This window comes from Mastomys coucha, unplaced genomic scaffold (assembly GCF_008632895.1).
Source record: "Mastomys coucha isolate ucsf_1 unplaced genomic scaffold, UCSF_Mcou_1 pScaffold14, whole genome shotgun sequence".
Lineage (NCBI taxonomy): Eukaryota > Metazoa > Chordata > Mammalia > Rodentia > Muridae > Mastomys > Mastomys coucha.
In genome coordinates this window covers 101,058,199-101,078,923 of record NW_022196896.1, presented here as the reverse complement: position 1 = coordinate 101,078,923, position 20,725 = coordinate 101,058,199, and the positions used below count along the sequence as shown (strand labels likewise).

The following is a 20,725-nucleotide window of genomic DNA, read 5'->3' as shown; positions in this document are numbered from 1 at the left end:
AAAGAAAGGGAGGGGTTTGTTTGTTTGTTTTCGTTTCATAGTTTTGTTTGTTTTTATTTTTGTTTGTTTTTCAGAGCTGAGGACCAAACCCAGGGCCTTACACTTGCTAGGCAAGCACTCTACCACTGAGCTAAATCCCCAACCCCTTGTTTGGGTTTTTGGGACAGGGTTTCTCCATGTAGCCCTGGCTGTCCTAAAACTACCTTTGTAGATTAGGATGACCTCACACTCAAAGACATCCATCTGCTGGAGTGCTGGAATTAAAGGCATAAGCCCCCACACCCAGCTAAAAAGGAGTTCTTGATGATAAGAAAGGAATTGATGGCTGGGTGTGCTGGTACAGGCCTTTAATCCCATCACTGGGAGGCAGAGGCAAGTGGATCTCTTGTGAGTTCAAGGCCAGTGTGGTCTGACCAAGATAATTCCAGGACAGCCCCAGGTACACAGAGAAACCCTGTTCAGAAAAACAAAACCATAGCAAACAAACAAACAAAAGCAAAAGATTGCTAAAAGTTGGGGCCATTGAGATGACTCAGCCGAAAAAGGCACTTGTGTCTGTCCTGTTGACATGAGTTGGATCCCCAGTCAAAGACCAGAGACCATAGGCCATAATCATCCAACCTTTGAAGATCAAGTCCAGTGGTTGTGGCAGCTTATGATGAAGCAGGCTGCTTCTGCAGCACCTGAACCTAAGAGTAAAATGTAGGAGCCATTTGTGCCCTTAAGGTCTTGTGAGATTAAGTGGTAGCAGAGGCCATTAGGAACTCTCCAGCCTATCTTTTCCTGTCTTGTTCGGTGGTCTCCAGCCTCTTTGCTCAGTCCACTTTCTTTCACCAGCACCTCTCTGACTCACGGCTTGCATCCCTTCTTTCTAACTTCCCAGGCAGTTCCTCTTTGTGGTTGCCTTCACCACCTTCCTGGTTAGCTGTGTGGACTATGACATCCTATTTGCCAACAAGATGGTGAACCACAGCCTCCATCCGACTGAGCCTGTCAAGGTCACTCTGCCAGATGCCTTTTTGCCTGCCCAAGTCTGTAGTGCCAGGTAAGGATGGTCCCAAGACACTGCTCATGAGAGGAGAATGGGGTATGAAGCAGCAGTTCATACTCTAGAACGTGTTGCTAAGACTCCATCCTCAGGGGACCCTACTTCATCTTCTTTTTCCATACTAGGATTCAGGAAAATGGCTCTCTTATCACCATCCTGGTCATTGCTGGTGTCTTCTGGATCCACCGGCTTATCAAGTTTATCTATAACATTTGCTGCTATTGGGAGATCCACTCCTTCTACCTACATGCTCTGAGGATCCCAATGGTAAGACCGGAAGTTGAACCATTAGCAATACTGCCCAAGAGATCTTAGGAAGGCTTCTATGTATTTCTGAGCATCACATGTCTATAGTTGTCATTGACAGTATGATAGTCAGGGTTCTGTTAATGTGAAAAAATATCTGAGACGGTCAGCATATTAAAGAGAAAGGATTGATTTTTGCTTCAGTTTTGGAGATTATATATATGTGTGTATATATAGTTGGTTGATAATATTGGTTGATCCAGTTGCTTAGGGTCCTGTGGTGAGGAAGTATATCATAGTAAGAGTGTATAACAAAGGAAGTCTGTTCACTTCATGGCAGCCAGGAAGTAGAGAGGAACGCAGGAAGGGGTGGGATCCAAAGCCCCAATTAATCTCATCTAAGAGCAACCCCTTATTGGCAAAGGACTAAGCCCTTAACACATGGGCTTTTGAGGGGCATTCCAGATCTGAACTGGAATAGCAGGTCAGGAAATATCTCTAAGCAGATGACTTACATCTGTGTAGGCAAAGTTCTACAACTGTGTTAAACAAAGGGCTTAGCTCACACATCCTACACTTGTCTCTTGTCCACCCTTTCCTGCAGTCTGCCCTTCCATACTGCACATGGCAGGAAGTGCAGGCCCGGATTGTGCAGACACAGAAAGAGCATCAGATCTGCATCCACAAGCGCGAGCTGACAGAGTTAGACATCTACCACCGCATCCTACGTTTCCAGAACTACATGGTGGCCCTGGTCAACAAATCCCTCCTGCCCCTGCGCTTCCGTCTGCCTGGCCTCGGAGAGGTTGTCTTCTTCACCCGTGGCCTCAAGTACAACTTTGAGCTCATCCTCTTCTGGGGACCCGGCTCTCTGTTCCTCAATGAATGGAGCCTCAAGGCCGAGTACAAACGTGGAGGGCAACGGCTAGAGCTGGCCCAGCGTCTCAGCAACCGCATCCTGTGGATTGGCATTGCCAACTTCCTTCTGTGTCCCCTCATCCTCATCTGGCAGATCCTCTATGCCTTCTTCAGCTATGCCGAGGTGCTGAAGAGAGAGCCAGGGGCCCTGGGAGCGCGTTGCTGGTCACTCTATGGCCGGTGCTACCTCCGTCACTTCAATGAGCTGGAACATGAGCTGCAGTCCCGCCTCAACCGAGGCTACAAGCCCGCCTCCAAGTACATGAATTGCTTCTTGTCACCGCTGCTGACTCTACTGGCCAAGAATGGTGCCTTCTTCGCTGGCTCTATCCTGGCTGTGCTTATTGCTCTCACTATCTATGATGAAGATGTGTTGGCTGTGGAACACGTCCTTACCACTGTCACCCTTCTGGGAGTCACGGTGACCGTGTGCAGGTGTGCCAGGGCAGTGGGTGGGAATAGCAGAGTGGCACTCTGGGAAAGGCCTCTGTCTCACTGTGCACCCGATCCCCACTAGGTCCTTCATCCCAGACCAGCACATGGTGTTCTGCCCCGAGCAGCTGCTCCGAGTGATCCTTGCTCACATCCACTACATGCCTGATCACTGGCAGGGTAATGCCCACCGCTCGCAGACCCGGGACGAGTTTGCCCAGCTCTTCCAGTACAAGGCAGTGAGTGGAGTCGGAGTTAGGGCCTGCTAGAGACTGGCTGGTATCTTGGTGATATGGGCTGGGCTGTGTCCTGCTTGCAGGTAACCTCAGTCCCCTCCCTTTTAGGTGTTCATCTTGGAGGAGTTGCTGAGCCCCATTGTCACACCCCTCATTCTTATCTTCTGCCTACGCCCACGGGCCCTGGAGATCATAGACTTCTTCCGCAACTTTACAGTAGAGGTCGTCGGGGTGGGAGACACCTGCTCCTTTGCTCAGATGGACGTTCGCCAGCACGGGCATCCTCAGGTACTGGGAGATGTCAGGGCAGATGGCCAGGCACAATGCTGGCACACAATAACCTTGGGAAAGCTGCAAAAAGCTACCCTTTCTGAGCCAACAAGTCACAAAAAGGGTAGGTCCTCCTGTGGGCATCCCTGCACCAGGGGCACGCTGTTTGGTCACCAGGAATCTGGCTGGATTCCAGCCTTAATTTGAACTACCAGTCATACTCCCTTAGTACAGTACAAGTGATTGACCCCCATATGTGGCCATGCCTGGGGTGGGCATCAGAGCTTTGGCAGGTATGGCAGTGTCCTGCTGTCATTGTCCTCCGGAAGGGCTGCTGTAAGCACTCAAGCCTGCTCACCATCTTCTCCCTTGCACAGTGGTTGTCTGGAGGGCAGACCGAGGCCTCAGTGTACCAGCAAGCTGAGGACGGGAAGACCGAGTTGTCGCTCATGCACTTTGCCATCACCAATCCTGGCTGGCAGCCCCCTCGTGAGAGTACAGCTTTCCTGGGCTTCCTCAAGGAGCAGGTGCAGCGAGATGGAGCAGCTGCTAGCCTGGCGCAGGGTGGTCTGCTCCCTGAGAATGCCCTCTTCACGTCCATCCAGTCCTTACAGTCTGAGTCAGAGGTGTGGATCTGGGGCCTGGGTAATGATGGGCTGTGAACTGCAGTGAGGGGAATGGCACAGGGTACAAGGTTTCCTCTGTCTATTCAGTCGGGGCCATTGGGTCCTGAGGCGAAGGACATTGGAGGACCTAGAAGCCTCCTCCTGCCCTGAGAATTCTACTTACTCCATTTTTTTTCCATAGCCACTGAGTCTTATTGCAAATGTGGTAGCAGGCTCATCCTGCCGAGGACCCCCACTGTCCAGAGACCTGCAGGGCTCCAGGCACAGGGCTGACGTTGCTTCTGCCCTTCGATCTTTCTCCCCTCTGCAGCCTGGACAGGCCCCTCAAGGCCGGGCTCCCAGTACCATGACAGGCTCTGGGTGAGTAGACGTGGGTCAGAGTGGGAGGGCGTGGCAGAAGCCCACAAAAACTGGTATAGATCTTGAAGATGTTGATGCCTGCTGTCTCTCTGTGCTGGGAGGGACAGAGTGGATGCCAGGACAGCCAGCTCCGGGAGCAGCGTGTGGGAAGGGCAACTGCAGAGCCTGGTGCTGTCCGAATACGCATCCACTGAGATGAGCCTGCATGCCCTCTATATGCACCAGGTGAGTGCAGCTGAGGAGCAGCCTTCCTCTGCCTCTTCATTTTCACAGATGACAGGGTTTCTCTGTAGAATAGCCCTGGCTCTTCTGGAGCTCACTTTGTAGAGTAGGCTGGCCTTGAACTCACAGAGATCCACCTGCCTCAGCCTCCTGAGTGCTGGCATTAAATGCACACACCACCTCACCTGGTCATCACAAATGTCCTCTTAATGGCATCTTTAGCCAAGAGTACTCCCATGTTCCCTACCCTATTCTGCTGCTGCTACTCTCTCCAAGACTGAGTCAAAGTCTCCTGTCTCTACTCTTCTGAATTCAATCTTTTTCCAGTACTGAGGACTGAACAGTTAGGCCTGGACATGTTAGGTAAGCCCTGAGCTATATCCTTAGCCTTCTTTTGCTTTGTTATTCTGAGAGCTATTTTCACTCAGTTACCTAGGCTGGCCTTGAGCTCACTTTGTAGCCTGGCTGCCTTTGAACTTGATGATCTTCCTTCCACAGGCTCCCAAACAGCTGGGATTGCAGGCATGTGCCTCCAGACCCAGCCCATCCTCATACATCTTGATCCTTCCCTTCTTTTCCCTTCTCTCCTCTCCTCTCTCCCCCCTTCTTCCCTACCCCTCTTGGCTTTTTAAAATGGAGTCTGACTCCTGACTGTGTAGACCAGTCTGGCCTCAATCCTGCTACCTCATGTTTCACTGTCACACACAGCTGTCTGTTGAATTTTCTTGTTCTGATTTTCTCCACCTGGTGCTAGCTGACATTTTGGGATTTTGTCTTAATTTACTAGTTTATGGTCTATTTTTCCTCACAACCACCACCACTAGTGTAAAAGCCTCACAAAGACCGGCAATTCTATTTGTTCATTGCTGTGTTCTGAGTACCTAAAATAATACCTGCCACAGAGACCCTCTGTTAACTTGTTCTTTATTCAAGGAGTGGGTAAGATGAGAGCCAGAGATGTAGCTCAGTTAGAAGACTGCCTTCCCGGCTGTACAGGGCCCTGGGGTCCATTCCCAGAACTACCTAAACATCTGTAATCCCAGGGGAGATGAAGTCAGATCAGAAATTCAAGGTCATTCTCCACTACCCATTGAGTTCAGGGTCAACCTGAGCTACTCAGAGACTTTTCCAGGGGTCTCCTCAGAATGAGATCCATAGAGCAGCACACTTCTAATGCACACTACTAACATGTGAGATGCAGTGAGTCTAGGATGCTAGGTGAGGGTTTGTGAGCGGGAATGGAAGATGCTGCAGTAGGCACAGCTGCCCCCAACTAATCAGCCCCCCACTTCTCCAGCTCCACAAGCAGCAGACCCAGGCTGAGCCCGAGCGGCATGTGTGGCACCGCCGGGAGAGTGATGAGAGTGGAGAGAGTGCCCCTGAAGAGGGGGGAGAGGGTGCCCGGGCCCCCCAACCCATCCCCCGCTCTGCCAGCTATCCCTGTGCTACACCCCGGCCTGGAGCACCTGAGACCACCGCCCTGCATGGGGGCTTCCAGAGGCGCTACGGGGGCATCACAGGTATCCAACCGGGAATATAGGAGCAAAGAGGTTTCAGGGAAGGATGGTTCTTTCAAAGAAGAAAGACACCATCAGGATGGGGTCCAAGGAGACTAACCCTCCAAGTAGTCCTCAAAGCCTTCGCATTGTTCCTTGCGTTCTTGCTTCTCTCTACAGACCCTGGCACAGTGCCTCGTGCTCCCTCTCACTTCTCCAGGCTGCCCCTGGGTGGATGGGCAGAAGATGGGCAGCCAGCATCAAGACACCCAGAGCCAGTGCCAGAGGAGGGCTCAGAGGATGAACTCCCCCCTCAAGTGCACAAGGTAAAGGCTGTGAGGCCAAGAACCATTGCTGGAAATGGTGCTTTCCAGCGCAGAACAGCTGCTCCTGTAAAGGAACATGTCTCCCACTCCGCCATGCTCTCGTCTATAATCCGGATATACTTTCTTGGGGCTGGAGAGATGGCTTAGTGGCTAAGAACACTGGGGGGCTCTTTCAGAGGACCCAGGTTGGATTTCCAGCAGCACATGGTAGTTCACCACCTCTGTAACCTCAGTCCCAGGGAGTCAGATGCCATCTTCTGGTCTTCACAGGTACTGCACACACGTGATTCAGACTTAGATGCAGATAAAACACTCAAACACAACTACAATTTTTTTTAAAGTTTTGCTTTTTAAAGATTTATTTATTATTATAACTAAGTACACTGTAGGCATACCAGAAGAGGGTGTCAAATCTCATTATGGATGGTTGTGAGCCACCATGTGGTTGCTGGGATTTGAACTCAGGACCTTCAGCAGAGCAGTCAGTGCTCTTACCCACCGAGCCATCTCTCTAACCCCCACAAATACATTTTTAAAAAGCAAAAAACCCAGGCTCGAGGTGAATCGGTTTCTTCCTTTTACTGCTCTGAAGTTCAAGACTTCCCCAGCTCCCAGCATTTTCTTTCCTTTCTTTCTAGACTCCTCTGGGGTGAGAAGGCAGCTGAACACTGTCTGTGCTACCGGTCTGTTCTTTCCTTCACAGGTCTAGACAAGGCCAAAGCTGGTCCCCACACCCCAGGATGGAGGCAACAGCTGCCCTGCCATCCCTTCTGCCTGCCGTGAAAGCGATTCTCTGAGCGTCGCCTGGCCCCACGTGTGTGGTGTTTTGTGTGTTCCTGCCTGGCCAAGGGAGTTGCCAGTGCTGGGCTTGCCATAGCCCAAGAAGAATTTGGGGCCTAGGGACTCGTGGTACACAAGAGTCTAGCCTCGTTCCCCAGGACTCCCTTGGCTCAGAGTGTGGTGCTAGAAACTGGTCCCCAGCCCAGCCCCAGTACTGCCATCTTTGCATCCACCCCTGCAAGTCTCCAGAGGGCTTCCTACCACAGAAGCGCTGCCAAGCAGAAGAACCTGTGCCAACTGTGGAGTGGGGAGGCAGGGCCTGAACCCTCAACCCCTGCAGCCTAGCCCCATGTCTGAATAGCTGAGCAACTCAGGCTGTGGCCCTTACCTCCAGTCCTCACCTCACCCAGTGCTGCAGCCTCCTCCTCGGACCCCTCGCCCCCCGCACATCACTGGCATGTGTGTGCTGCTTGCCCCCCCATTCTGTTCACTTGCCCCCCCTTCTGTTTGGCTTTGGCTTTTTGTTGGGGTGAGAGCCCTAGCTCCCAGCTCCCCTCGAAGTATCTTTTGACACTAAGATGGAAGGTTTCTAAGTTGCAGGAACAGGATGAAAATTCTTTACTACTCTCTTCAACTTTTAGGATGGGCACTTGGGAGTGCGAGGCCTTCCTGGCTGCTTATTATGTGTACTTCTATCACCTGCACAGAGGGCTGGCAGGGCAGGAATGTGACCTCAGTTATATATACATCCCAGCAAGACAGCTCTGCCCTGTATCCCTCACTTACCAAAAGGAGGATGGAGGGATAGTGGACTCACCCTAGCCTAGGGCTTCGACATTGCATGCTGGGATTCAGCTCCTACCCTTCCCGACACTCCCCCAGTTCTGCTCGGCTGTGGGAGGTAAACTTATGCCGAAGGTGGCGGACTCTGCTGTTGCAGCCCACAGCAGACAGGGTGGGAACCCTGTACAGCTTGATAACCCTTAATAAAGAAGGGACTTTGATCGGGTTGTGGCTTCTTTTTTATTCCTCGCAGCAGCTGGGGTCTTAGGACCATAAAAGAGGGGCTGTTTCTAGTGTGGTTCAGTAGCTTGCTAATGTGTGAAGCCCTGGGTTCTCTCCTTAGCACTATGACAGAGGGAACTGAAGCGGGTTCGAGACCAGCGAGGCTACTGTGCAGTAGCTATTTAAAGGGCGAAGATGACGGGTGGCAGATTGAGATGGCCAACTCTGTGGAGGTCAAAGTCTCCAGTCAGGTTCAGGTTAGTTAGATTTCCCGCCCTGACCACGTGACCCGGGCGGGCCTCAGCCCTATTTGTGTTCCTTACGCTCGGCCAATGGGAACCCTGGATAGATCTGGTGGGCGGGGCCGCTGCCGTAAAGGACACAACGTTTTTGTGCGGCGGCTCTGGGCCTTAGGGTCCCAGCTGCTAGCGAGTGGGACCGGCAAGCACGGCGTACGTGGCTTGCGTGAGTATGCGTGGTAGCGGCGCGTGCGTGAAGAGAGTGGGCAGTGTAGCAGGTCCACGTGCGTCCCTTCCCGCGACCCCAGCGGCGTAGCTCCATGTCCCAGGACACCCTGGCATCTGCGGCCCTCTCTGAATGGCCAGCGGGACTCTCTGATTGTGCAGTGACCTCAAGTTCAGCCAGCAACCACACATCGCCATGGTGACTGTGGGCAACTACTGCGAGGCCGAAGGGCCGGCGGGGCCGGCTTGGACTCAGAATGGCTTGAGTCCCTGCTTTTTCTTCACGCTAGTGTCCTCGACGCTCATGACTTTGGGGGTACTGGCCTTGGTGCTGGTTCTACCCTGCAGGCGTCGGGAGGTGCCTGCTGGCCCAGAGGAACTATCTTGGGCGGCTGGCCCTCGGGTGGCTCCGTATGTGCTGCAGCTGTTTCTGGCCACACTTCAGATGGCACTGCCCCTGGCCGGTCTGGCTGGCCGAGTGGGCACTGCTCGGGGGGCCCGCCTGCCAGGCTACCTACTGCTGGCTTCTGTGCTGGAGAGTCTGGCCAGCGCCTGTGGCTTGTGGCTGCTCGTGGTGGAACGGAGCCAGGCACGGCAGAGTCTGGCAATGGGCGTCTGGATGAAGTTCAGGCATAGCTTGGGTCTCCTGCTCCTCTGGACTGTGACATTTGCAGCTGAGAACTTAGCCCTTGTATCTTGGAACAGCCCGCAGTGGTGGTGGGCCAGAGCAGATCTGGGCCAGCAGGTAAGGGGCCTTATGGGGAGGCAACACACTGATGTTTGACAAGTACTGCGTCTGGACCTACTGGCTCCATGCTTTAGAAGAAAAAAAAAAAAGAATGGAATGTCTAGCGGTGGCTGGAAGCTGATAGCCAACTGGTGGGGCTACCCAGCATTAGATGGGGTGTGTCTGTGCTGAGTCATTGTGGTTTTTTTTCTTTTTTTTAAAACCTGTTGCTAGGTTCCTGACAAGCATCCGAGTGTCATAAGAAGTAATACAATAAGGCTTGGGTCGTGGTTCACACCTGTTCTCTCTTTCATTGTAGGTTCAATTTGGCCTGTGGGTCCTGCGTTATATGACCTCTGGAGGGCTATTTATCTTGGGGCTCTGGGCCCCTGGACTTCGCCCCCAGTCTTATACCCTACATGTTCATGAAGAAGACCAAAATGTAGGAAGGAACCAGGTATGCCAAGTGTGCTGGCACACTCCTTTAACCCTAGAGGCAGGCAGATCTCTGTCGAGTTCAAAGCCAGACTGGTGTACAAAGTGAGTTTCAGGACAGCCAGGCCTGTCATACAGAGAAAGCCTCTCTCTCTCCAAAACAAAACAAAACAAAGCGACCAGGTAGCCCTAATTTTCTCAGTCAAGAGTGTACCTTTGTGCAGTACCTTTGTGCAGAACCCAGTACTTTGTGAACGTTAAACATGTGCCTACCACCAAGCTACTTTCCAAGCCCCTCTGAATGCTGGGATCTATTTTAATTTTATTCCGTGTCATCATCCTTGAATGAAATGGGGTACAGCAAAGAAACCAAAATACCTACTCCATGGGTGAAAAGGGGGTTTATTTCAAACTACCAAAGCTGTCTCTTGGGGAAAGCAGAGAGGCATGGGGGTGGGGGTGTCCCTGGTTATATGTGACCGGGTACCTGGGAGGAAGGAAGCTTGTGAGTAGGGACTGGGAACAATGACCTTAACATGCTCTTAGGCATCATGGTCATGGTAATGGGAGAACCACATGTCCCTTTTGCCAGGGATGAGACTGACCCCTCTTTGCCAGGAGAAGTATCTGTAAGCCTCTGAAGGAATGCTGGCTTTTGTCTCAATACCAGACTTTGGGGAAAGAAATTTCTTGGGGAACCCAGTAATCTCATCTCTCGAGGTGAATCGGTTCTCATCCTAAAGTTCAGTTTGCCATCTAGTGGCTTTCCTAACTCTTGAGAGGGATCACCTGTGAGCCTTAGATACCTGTGAACTGTGGTCCTGTATATTATTCCCTGCGGATACCTGGGCAAGTCTACTTCTTTGTAAGCTCCCCTCCTGTGTGACATCCTCCTAGGGCCGCTCAACAGAACGACAATCCACCTGGAGAGACCTTGGCAGGAAGCTTCGACTGCTCAGTAGCTACTTGTGGCCTCGGGGAAGTCTGTCACTACAGCTGATTGTGCTCATGTGCCTGGGACTCATGGGGCTGGACCGAGCACTCAATGTGTTGGTCCCCATCTTCTATAGGGACATTGGTGAGGGGGTGGAAGGGTATTTTCGGCTTAGTGGCTGGGTTGGCTCTTAACCTAGGGAGGTTGCGCAAAGATGGGAGGTAGGTGGTCAGAACCTGGAGCAGTTTTGCCTTGAGTCTTGGTTGTTGAAGGTGGACCCTGATGCCTTTAATCCACAGTGAACTTACTGACTGCAAAGGCTCCTTGGAGCTCCCTGGCCTGGACCGTCACCACCTACGTCTTCCTCAAGTTCCTCCAGGGGGGTGGCACTGGGAGTACAGGTATGAGGGACTCTTTCATCTTGGTTGGCATCAATCTCTCTCATGGGAACTCCCTCAATGTCTTCCTTCCGATATCCCTTCCACAGACCCCTCGGGTCCTTAGACCTCTAGTATCTGGGTGTTGGGCTAATTTCCCTCAGCCCCCAAGACCTCCTAAAACTTCCCTGGCTTCCCCAGGTTTTGTGAGCAACCTGCGAACCTTCCTATGGATCCGGGTGCAGCAGTTTACATCCCGAGGTGTGGAGCTGCGTCTCTTCTCTCATCTGCATGAACTCTCACTGCGCTGGCACCTGGGCCGGCGTACCGGGGAGGTGCTTCGGATTGTGGACCGGGGGACATCCAGTGTCACAGGACTACTCAGGTGCCATACCAGTGGAAAGTGTATGTGGGAGTGGGAGCTGCGAAGACTCAGCTTAAGCTGCTCTGCCCCTCCTACTTTGCTTTGCTTTGGTCTTTTTGGCAAACAGCTACGTAATGAGTTTTAGCCTCTTTTGGACTACTTAAGATTCTATCTCAAGAAATTAAAAATGGCCAGGCAGTGGTGGCGCGTGCCTTTAATCCCAGCCCTTGAGAGGCAGAGGCAGGCGGATTTCGAGGCCAGCCTGATCTACAGAGTGAGTTCCAGGACAGCCAGGGCTATACAGAGAAACCCTGTTTCAAAAACCAAAAAAGAAATTAAAAATAGGGCTAGAGAGAAGGCTCCACAGTTGAGAATACACACTGCTTTTACAGAGGACCTGAACTCAGTTCCTAGCATCACTTGCCTCAGGCACCTCACAGACCTGTCATTCTAAGTCCAGGAGATCTGACACTGTCTTTTGGCCTTCTGAGGCCCCGCCCACACCTACAAACATGCACACAATTAAACAGGAAAGAAATGAAAATATAGATAGACCAAATCTTTTGAGTTCAGTTCATTTCTCCAGAGTTTTCCTAGTAGGTTTAGTATGTTAAGCTTTGTATTTTGTTTTAAATCTCTGAAGCCTCAGAACTAATATGGTACTGTGAACATCTTTTTAAACCAAAAGATTCCACAACATAGGTTCTTTTTTGAAATTGCCATAACAAAAATCTCATGAGGATTAGTTTTCTTTCTTTTTCATTTTTTGAAACAGGGGTTCTCTGTGTAAAAGCCCTGGCTGTCCTGGAACTCACTTTGTAGACAAGGCTGGCCTTGAACTCACAGAGATCCACCTGTCTTTGCCTCCCCAGTGCATCACTACAACCAGCTGAGATTCTTTTTCATTCATGCACAAAGATCTCTCTTACTTGTAACTGATAGAGGTTATTTTGTTGCTGTTTTGTGGTTTTGTTTTTTTGGTGCCTATGTGCATTCGTGCATGTGTGCTTGCATGCATGTGATGCTGAAGACCGAACCACCTAGGGCCTTGCATATGCTCGGCAAACACTCCATCTTTATCCTCAGGCCTTTCTTTACCTGGGCTAGCCTGCCTTACTCAAGAGGGCTGGGATTATAGCCTTTGCCACCAGGCCTTCTTAGCCATCTGCCTCTTGATGGGTGTTTAGAGTCATTCTAGCCTGTTGTCGAAAATAAAATGAGACTAAGGTAAGTCCCTAGAGGGAGGATTGCTGGGTCTCAATCCTCAAGCCTTTCTCTCCTTGACTTACCCTTCTAGCTACCTGGTGTTCAGCATCATCCCCACCCTGGCTGACATCATCATCGGCATCATCTACTTCAGCATGTTCTTCAATGCCTGGTTTGGCCTCATTGTGTTCCTGTGCATGAGTCTTTACCTCAGTGAGTGCTACCCTGGGAAACCGTCTCCTTGAACTGTGTAGAGTCTTCCTTGGCCATGAGCCCCACGCCCATTCAGCTGACTCTGCTTCAGCAGGCTGAGGACTGGTAGGCTAGACTAGGCTCTGTTTACTGCTAGTGTGATAGGAAAGATGAAAGCCAGGGAAGGGCACTATGACACATTATATCCTCACTGTGTGACCAGTTCAGGAAGACCTATGTAGCACACAGTGTATCCCCTCATGTGTTTGTCAAAAGTATCTTCTACATGAAACTTTGCAGGATACAAAGATATCTTGTACGCAGTTCCTTTCCTTGGTGAACTGACAGTTCTTTCTCTGGATCTGAGTCTCTGGGTGCTAGAGCTTACTAACCCTAGGTTTGGCGTGTGTGGCACAGGGGATGGCCATCTGTATTTGGTCTCAGCTGTTGGGGATGATGTCTTATTCTTTCCACTGGTGTCTCCCTCCTCTAGTCCTGACTATTGTGGTCACTGAGTGGAGAGCCAAGTTTCGCCGTGATATGAACACACAGGAAAACGCCACCCGGGCACGAGCAGTAGACTCTCTGCTAAACTTTGAGACGGTAACAGTGGCCCTCAGATGGCGGTGGGAAGCAAGGAGACGTGGAGGAGCATGGTGGGAGCACTGAAATGATAACAGTCTGGAGGGGATATTAGAGATTGGGAAGAAGCAGAGACAGGTGGATCTCTCTGAGTTCAAGCTGAAACCTGGCCAGGAGAGAGCCTGTTTCAGGCCAACCAGGATACATAGCAAGACCCCCATCTCAATTTTTTTTTTTTTCCGAGGCATGGTTTCTCTGTGTAGCCCTGGCTCACTCTGTAGACCAGGCTGTCCTCGAACTCACAGATCCACCTGCCTCTGCCTCCCAAGTGCTGGGATTAAAGGCATGCGCCACCATTACCCATCACATTTTTTTTTATTAAAAATAAATTTAGAAATTGGGATGAAGGGATCAGGACTCTGGAGAGAATGATCCCTCAGCTGTGTGTTGTGTGAATCCATCAGGTGAAATACTATGGTGCCGAGGGTTATGAAATAGAACGCTATCGAGAGGCCATCCTCAAGTTTCAGGTGAGAGGACTCGTGGGAGCTGTCATTACCACACCTGAGGAGAGGGAGACCCAGGGCTTCGGCTGAAGGTGCTGGCACCCAGCGAGGGATTTGGTGGCAGTTGACCACCCAGGCCATTCCTTCCTCCTGATTTTTTAATCCCTAGGGTTTGGAGTGGAAGTCAACCGCTTCCCTGGTTGTACTGAACCAGACGCAGAACCTGGTGATTGGACTTGGACTCCTGGCTGGCTCCCTGCTCTGTGCATACTTCGTCAGTGAGCAGAAGCTACAGGTGAGGCAGAACCATGAGAGAAAGGGTAGGAGACAGAGAAGAGGGTCACATGTGAGCCACTAGGCTCCTGGATGGCATTTAAACGAAGTAACAGCGAGAGCAACCTGCAGGCTTCCTGTGACATGTTTGCTTCTCTGGGTCTCTACAGGTTGGGGACTTTGTGCTTTTTGGCACTTACATCACCCAACTGTACATGCCTCTCAACTGGTTTGGCACCTACTACAGGTAACCTGAGTCCTGTCCCTCCTCTGCTCAGGGTGCATTGCTAGTCCTCAGTACCTTGAGGGAGCCCCGGCCTTTGCTCCTCTTGCAGGATGATCCAGACTAACTTCATTGACATGGAGAACATGTTTGACTTGTTGAAAGAGGAGACAGAAGTGAGTAGGGGGAGGAATAAGATGATACTGGGGGAGTTTCTTGTGCCCAGAGAATCCCAGGCCAGTGATGCTAGGCTGTATCCTCCAGGTGAAGGATATCCCTGGAGCAGGGCCCCTTCGTCTTCATAAGGGTCGGATTGAGTTTGAAAATGTGCACTTCAGCTACATGGACGGGTGAGCTCCACCACTTTGCTCGCTTTCTCTTCCCCTCATATATCGGCACACTGCCCTCCTGCCCTTCATCCTGCTCCAAACTCCAGCTTTGCAACCTACCACTGTGGGGCAGGGAACAGGGAGCCTAGACAGGAGAGGGTAAGGACCATTAGTAGCTCTGGGGATGGAAATCCATCTGCTACTGGGTGATCCAGTAGATGCACTACTAAATCCACCACCCTCGCTTACAGGCGGGAGACCTTACAAGATGTGTCCTTCACTGTGATGCCTGGACAGACGGTGGCTCTGGTAAGAGGAGTCCTAGCTGCTTGGCCAACATTCCTTGAGTTTCTCTTATTCCGTGTCTGTGATGGCTCACCATGATCTGGATTAGGCATTCAACGCCTGTTTACAACAGGCAACAAGATTGAATGTAGCAGCTCACCTGCATGTTGGTGGCCTCTTAAAGAGGGGGCCTTAAAAGCCAGAGGGAAATCCTGAGAATTTTCTCCCCATGCTTCCAATGCAATAGGTAGGCCCGTCTGGGGCAGGAAAGAGCACAATTTTGCGCCTGCTGTTTCGCTTCTATGACATCAGCTCTGGCTGCATCCGAATAGATGGACAGGACATTTCACAGGTAAGGTTGCTGCACAGAAGGCTGTACTTTAGGGATTTGTGGAAGAACAGCAAGGAGTGGGCATCCCTGAGATACCAGCCTTGCATGGTTTGATGGTGTGCATCTGTAATCTCAGGATGGAGCATAGCAAGATCAAGGTCTACTAGAGCTACAAAGGAGTTCAAGTAACTTGGCCAGACCCAGTCTCTAACTGGGGGGAAGGGAGAGGTTGGAGCTATAGCATAGTGACCTAGCCAAGGCCCCCAGGCTTACTCCCCAGTACCTCTAAATGCTTAAAACCTGGGTCTTCTTAGTACCATGTGACCAGCAGTCACTCAGGAAAGTAATCAGGTACCATGTGAGATATGCTTTTCTGTGAAGCAGGCAGAAGCCATGTTCTCTGTTCATGAGTGGGGAGGATTTGGCGTGGTTGTGTGATTTGCCCACCCAGCTAAGATTAGTGGTGGCCATGGTTGGAATCTTACCCTCAGCTGCTTATCCCTGGTGCTTCCAGGAAGCCTGGAGGGATCTCACAGGACAGGGCATTTTTGGTCTTTTGGTCTCAGGTGACCCAGATCTCTCTCCGGTCTCACATCGGAGTTGTGCCCCAGGACACAGTCCTCTTCAACGACACCATTGCCAACAATATCCGCTATGGCCGTGTCACAGCTGGGGACAGTGAGGTAGAGGCTGCTGCTCAGGCTGCAGGCATTCATGATGCCATCTTGTCTTTCCCTGAAGGTAAGGTCTCCTTCTCTACCCAGTGATACTCTGTCACTCTCTCAAATCCAGCTCCACCCCTTCCTTGCCTACCTGGCCACAGAAAACAAGTTTATTTACACACAACATGAGAAAGGCACTTAACATCCACAGGGTATGAGACACAGGTTGGGGAGCGGGGTCTGAAGCTGAGTGGTGGCGAGAAGCAGCGAGTGGCCATCGCCCGCACCATCCTTAAGGCTCCTGACATCATTCTGCTGGATGAGGTGAGACCCCAGCGCTTGCCTCTTAGTCTCCCGTCTCTGCCTACTTCCTGAGCAGCTCCCTACCTTACAACATCCATCTCCACCAAAACCCTACATAAGTCACGAACCCAAACTATCCTCCACTAGCAGCCTGTACCCTCTCCTTCTTGGAACCTCTGGGTAACAAGAGCATTTCACCCAAGCTCTCTCTGTAGGCAACATCAGCTCTGGATACATCTAATGAGAGAGCCATCCAGGCCTCTCTGGCCAAAGTCTGCACCAACCGCACCACCATCGTAGTAGCACACAGGTACAGGACTACAGGGCTGATATGGCTGGCAGTGTGAACCACTTTGGATACAGGTAGTAAGTAACTGATATCTGACCTCTCAGGCTCTCAACTGTGGTCAATGCTGACCAGATTCTTGTCATCAAGGATGGCTGCATCATAGAGAGAGGAAGGTGAGCCATGAAGGATGATCAGGGCAGAGGCTCCCAGAGGGTGTCTCCCTTGTTCACCACCTCTGCTCTCTTTGAGACTGGGATGAAACCAATGAGTGGGACTTACCCTTGCTTTATCTTCCCAGGCATGAAGCCCTGCTATCCCGAGGTGGCGTTTATGCTGAGATGTGGCAGCTGCAGCAGCAAGGACAAGAAGCTGTCCCTGAAGAATCTAAACCTTAGGACACGGCGTAGTACTAAAAGGGACCTCTTTCCTTCCAACGGCTCACTCAGGAGAAAAAGCTATGTCCCTCTCTTGCCTTCATTCCATTCTGGTGTAGGAGTTTGGTGCTAGCTATTGTAAGGAAAAGGGACCTTCCAGAAAGCATCATGAGGAAATAAATGGCCTGTGCAAGGATGGCTGTGGTTTGGTTGTGTGGGTTACTGCCAAGGGGCCACTACCCTTGAGGGGAATGAACATTCCCGAAAAAGAAACACAGCACTCAGACATCTTACTAATTGCCAGTCTTTACTCTTCCCAGCCCTCTTCTGGTCCGATAACATGTGGCAGCCCCAGGGAAAAGGGGGTAACAGGATGAACGGAGGCTGTGGGGATCAAGTCTGGTTAGCACCTACCAAGGCCCCAACCAGAGAGCGGATCCCAGCCACCCTCTTCTGCAGCAGCAGAGCTAGCTTGGCTGTACAAGCCGCCTTCCTCTCCAGGCTCCATGGAGTGTGCTCCATGTCACTCCTGCTTGTCACTGTGATCCAGGCTTCTCTGTGCTTCCTTTCCCTGTGTACCCTGGAGATGTGAGGGCCACAGTCCTTGGGTGAGCCTCCCTCCCCAAGCCCAGGACCCTAGCACAGGCTGCAGTTGGACGGCTTCAAGCTACGACTCTGCGCCTGGAGCAAGGAGAGGAGAAGGAGGAGACAGAGTGTGAAATCAAAGACCGGAGAGGACCGGCTTCATTTCAGGGCTCAGCATGAGCTGGGGTCACTGGAAGGAAGCAGAGGGATGACCCCACGGCAATACTACCCACAGCTGGGCAGAACCGACCCTAACTTCTCACCCTCCAGCCCAGGACCCAGTTGACACAGCCCTCATACCAGCTGCTGTTGGTACTCTGCCTCACTGGCTGACAGCGCCTGTGCTAGTGCCAAGTCTTCCTCCTCCTGAGAGCTGGAAAGGAAGAGCTTAAGTCAGTGACAGCAATATCTAAAAATCTGAGAATTTGATCTGTTTGGTATCATGGTACTCTTTTGAGTGCGACCTCCATCTGTATTTTCTACAATCAACATGGTATTTATCAGCATTACTGCCATTGGTATGGCCTTTGGGGATATACGGTTCATCTAATTTTTGAAATCAAGTTTTTAGCCATTGTAGTGGGTTGGCGTGGTCCCTCCTCCATCCTTCCAAACAGATCTTGTCCTCATTCAGAATAGGTACCTTGGGACCTGGGGTTTAGCCTCCGCAAGGGACAGTTCCAGGGCACGCTGCAGGGCCTCGTCCTCACTCTGCAGAGGGAGACAGAAAGACCAGTTTCCCCAGACTTTACTCTGTATGGATTTACTTCTGTCTGTCCAACCTTTCCCCAACTCACCAAGCCATTCTGCAAAGCAATAACAGGAGGGGCTGTCCTGGGTGGAAGCTGGGGTGTGGCTCTATGGAGGACATTAAAACAGGCTGTGGTCGGAGATGTGAAGGGGTTAAAATGAGGAGAGGAGAAATGAGTAGGCCTACCTGCTGGGGGAGGATGATGAAGGCAGGGTCCGACTTGGACTAGGGACAGTGCTTGTAGAAGCCAGACCTTGTGCTCTGGAGATAGCAGCAAGCCTGAAGGAAGAAAACCCTTCTAACAAACCTCCCAGGATAGGCGTTGGATGTCAAAAGGGTAGTCTGGAATTTCAGCTACCTGGAAGGTTCACACAGGAAAACTGAAAACTGTACAGGACAGAGCGAGTTCAATGACAGCCTGAGCAACTTTGTGGAATCTTGTCTCCAAGGAATATAAGGAGCCAGAAGTAATGGATACTGTAATTTCAGCACTGGAGGGTCTGAGGCAGGAGGACTACCACAAGTTTGAAGCCAGCCTGGGCTAAGAAGTGAAACCTCAAAACAAACAAAAAGGGCCAAGGCAGTGGCTCAGTGGTAGAGTGCTTGCTTGCCTAGCTTCAAGCCACAGTACGGCAAGCAAAACGGAGCAAAAAGCATAAAGATTGTGTTGGTCAAGGCAGACATGGTTAAAGCAAAGCAAGTAGGGTACTTGATGGTAATTACCCTGCCCGGCTGGTCGGATGACCTTCCCCAGAGCAATCATGGTCCAGTGGATGACGGTGCTTGATGCAGAAGTTTCGGCCACATCGGTCGCAAGTCAGTTTCATCATCTCCCGCTGCCGGCAGCCAGCTCGTTCACACTTATTGGTGAAGATCTGAGATGAAACGGGGTTTGTTATCTATGAAACTTTTATCTCCTCCTCTAGCCCCATGAAGCTAGCCTTTTGGGTCTGCAGATGTCAGTATACCAGGCTGGGTTGTTTCACTAACCCTTTCATTATTTATTTACCTTGCGTTTTTGCTGTGCCGGATCAGATCGACAGTCTCTGTCAATGTGCTCTCCCACAGCCCGGTCAGGAGGCTCCCCTCTGGCCACCGGCACAGGCACATTACAGAGGGGACACACAGGTACCTGGATATCCTATAGTCAAGGGTCAGGAGTCAGTCTGAGAGCTAAACAATCTCTTAAAGAACCTGGATAGACCACTCGCAAATACACAAATAGAAAGAAAGGTTTCCCAGCACAGGGCTTACAAACACAATAACTAAGAGGGGAAAGCATCTGCACGCGCTCTCCTCTCCATACAACCACCCCTTGCCACCCTCATGATCGCCCCCTCACCTTTTGGTATGCGGATCCACAGTGGTGCTGGGCGTAGGCCACATGGTCTGCGCAGAAGATGCCCGAGCAGGCATCGCACTTGAGTGGCAAGAAATCTACAGAGAATGGGATCAGAGTGCAGGTTCAAAGGGAACCTAATGTTATTTCCTCTGGCTTAAAGCTTCTAGTCCAGTAGGAAAAACTCCGCCCTATTTACAACACACCGCTCCTCTTCCACAGCACAGGATCAATTTGGTCACGCCCCCTAGTCTCCGCCCACAACGTCGAGCCCCGCCCTCCTGGCCTTTCCAGCTCCCGTGCCCACCCTCCCTGCCCTACCTGCAGTCCCCAGCCCCAGCCGTCCGGCCCAGCCTCCCGCGTGCTCCGCCCCTCACCCAAGCGCTGACAGCTCGGCTCCGAACAGTGAGCCCCGAGGTCCGGAAACTCCATCGCCTGGCCGTGCGGGGCCTGCGGCGGGGAAGAAACGAGAGCTGAGCGTGCCAAGGACTCCTGCTCCGGGCCCGGTCCGCAACTCAGCAACTCCGGGGGGCTCCCCGCCCCGCCCCTTCCTCTCCCCCGCCCAGCACAGGTTACCGAAGCCTGGGCGCCCGCCGGCCCGCAGCCCCTATTCCTCCTCCCGAGGGCGCGCGCGCAGCGACGTCATCACGTTGGGCGGGTCCTTCGCGGGCAACAGTAGATTTCAGGCGGAGAGTACCAGAAGAGTAGAGCCACGCCCGGGAGCCGGGAGCTGGTGTAAAGCTTAGAAGAGTTGTTTTAGAACCAACCAGGGAAAGCAAACATGGACGTATCGGTGCACAAAGGTGGAAGTAGTTCAGTCTTTGGCCTGCTTCTCACTTCATTACTTTTCTCTAGCCATTTCTCAAGGCCGAGGCTACCTCTTTTCTGTAAGAAGTGAGTTACTGTGTTTCTCTGTGGTGCAGATTCCTCTCCAGGTTTTAGCGTTGATGTCCACCCTCTCAGACATCATCCCTGGCCCTTGTCAGTTAGACTTGAGCACACCTGCTCTGTCATCTCCTCCCCTTCATTCTAGTTTACACGTCACCTCATTGAAATCAGCTGTTCACCAACCTGGCGCAGTGTCTCACGCCTTTACTCCCAAAACGTGGGAAGCAGATGCAGGTGAATCTTTGTGAGTTTGACGCCAGCATGGTCTACATAGCGAATTATAGGATAGCCAAGACTACATAGAGACAGTCTTAGGGGAGAGAGAGAGAAGAGAGATAATT

General features: G+C 51.6%; 3 protein-coding genes across 13 annotated transcripts in view; 2 read left to right on the top strand and 1 right to left on the bottom strand.

The window, feature by feature from the left end:
- The window catches only part of Atg9a (autophagy related 9A), an 11,078-nt gene extending 3,109 nt beyond the window's left edge, over window positions 1-7,969 (top strand). For 8 of the 9 annotated variants that reach the window (XM_031368039.1, XM_031368038.1, XM_031368035.1 and 5 more), the window contains 11 exons: window positions 884-1,045; window positions 1,174-1,315; window positions 1,899-2,647; window positions 2,730-2,883; window positions 2,989-3,168; window positions 3,528-3,776; window positions 3,958-4,136; window positions 4,244-4,361; window positions 5,656-5,878; window positions 6,035-6,180; window positions 6,884-7,969. In XM_031368039.1, coding sequence (XP_031223899.1) covers window positions 884-1,045; window positions 1,174-1,315; window positions 1,899-2,647; window positions 2,730-2,883; window positions 2,989-3,168; window positions 3,528-3,776; window positions 3,958-4,136; window positions 4,244-4,361; window positions 5,656-5,878; window positions 6,035-6,180; window positions 6,884-6,889 — 2,308 coding nt within the window. In that variant the 3' untranslated portion in view covers window positions 6,890-7,969. The remainder of the gene's footprint in view (window positions 1-883; window positions 1,046-1,173; window positions 1,316-1,898; window positions 2,648-2,729; window positions 2,884-2,988; window positions 3,169-3,527; window positions 3,777-3,957; window positions 4,137-4,243; window positions 4,362-5,655; window positions 5,879-6,034; window positions 6,181-6,883) is intronic. The other variant, XM_031368041.1, reaches the window with a different exon arrangement.
- Window positions 7,970-8,229: 260 nt separating this feature from the next.
- On the top strand, window positions 8,230-17,017 carry Abcb6 (ATP binding cassette subfamily B member 6 (Langereis blood group)). 2 transcript variants are annotated; one of them, XM_031368043.1, is made up of 19 exons: window positions 8,234-9,174; window positions 9,476-9,613; window positions 10,489-10,669; window positions 10,825-10,926; window positions 11,104-11,287; window positions 12,564-12,685; window positions 13,158-13,267; window positions 13,711-13,776; window positions 13,922-14,047; window positions 14,196-14,272; window positions 14,361-14,424; window positions 14,513-14,598; window positions 14,829-14,886; window positions 15,110-15,214; window positions 15,760-15,934; window positions 16,067-16,179; window positions 16,374-16,468; window positions 16,552-16,620; window positions 16,746-17,017. In XM_031368043.1, exons 1-19 carry the CDS (start codon window positions 8,626-8,628, stop codon window positions 16,840-16,842), a joined length of 2,517 nt encoding a protein of 838 aa, XP_031223903.1. In that variant the 5' UTR covers window positions 8,234-8,625; the 3' UTR covers window positions 16,843-17,017. The 2 variants fall into 2 exon arrangements, with proteins under 2 accessions (XP_031223904.1, XP_031223903.1); XM_031368044.1 differs by lacking the exons at window positions 16,552-16,620; window positions 16,746-17,017 and having other exon boundaries at window positions 8,230-9,174; window positions 16,362-16,468.
- Window positions 17,018-17,109: 92 nt separating this feature from the next.
- On the bottom strand, window positions 17,110-20,172 carry Zfand2b (zinc finger AN1-type containing 2B). 2 transcript variants are annotated; one of them, XM_031368057.1, is made up of 10 exons: window positions 20,073-20,172; window positions 19,874-19,946; window positions 19,500-19,594; window positions 19,167-19,298; window positions 18,881-19,032; window positions 18,344-18,436; window positions 18,204-18,264; window positions 18,050-18,117; window positions 17,707-17,779; window positions 17,110-17,502 (listed from the first exon to the last, which is right to left on the bottom strand). In XM_031368057.1, exons 2-10 carry the CDS (start codon window positions 19,926-19,928, stop codon window positions 17,458-17,460), a joined length of 774 nt encoding a protein of 257 aa, XP_031223917.1. In that variant the 5' UTR covers window positions 19,929-19,946; window positions 20,073-20,172; the 3' UTR covers window positions 17,110-17,457. The 2 variants fall into 2 exon arrangements, with proteins under 2 accessions (XP_031223917.1, XP_031223916.1); XM_031368056.1 differs by having other exon boundaries at window positions 17,110-17,401.
- Window positions 20,173-20,725: the final 553 nt, after the last annotated feature.

Bases quoted from the DNA above. Each gene is read 5' to 3' on its own strand.
- Zfand2b (XM_031368056.1), bottom strand. From the start codon at position 19,928: ATGGAGTTTCCGGACCTCGGGGCTCACTGTTCGGAGCCGAGCTGTCAG. The intron at 18,437-18,880 runs GTAATTACCATC...TTCTTCCTTCAG, and splicing joins CATCCGACCAGCCGGGCAGG to GCTTGCTGCTATCTCCAGAG. The intron at 18,118-18,203 runs GTGAGTTGGGGA...CTCCCTCTGCAG, and splicing joins TTGCTTTGCAGAATGGCTTG to AGTGAGGACGAGGCCCTGCA.
- Abcb6 (XM_031368043.1), top strand. From the start codon at position 8,626: ATGGTGACTGTGGGCAACTACTGCGAGGCCGAAGGGCCGGCGGGGCCG. The intron at 14,048-14,195 runs GTGAGGCAGAAC...GGGTCTCTACAG, and splicing joins TCAGTGAGCAGAAGCTACAG to GTTGGGGACTTTGTGCTTTT. The intron at 16,469-16,551 runs GTACAGGACTAC...CTGACCTCTCAG, and splicing joins ACCATCGTAGTAGCACACAG to GCTCTCAACTGTGGTCAATG.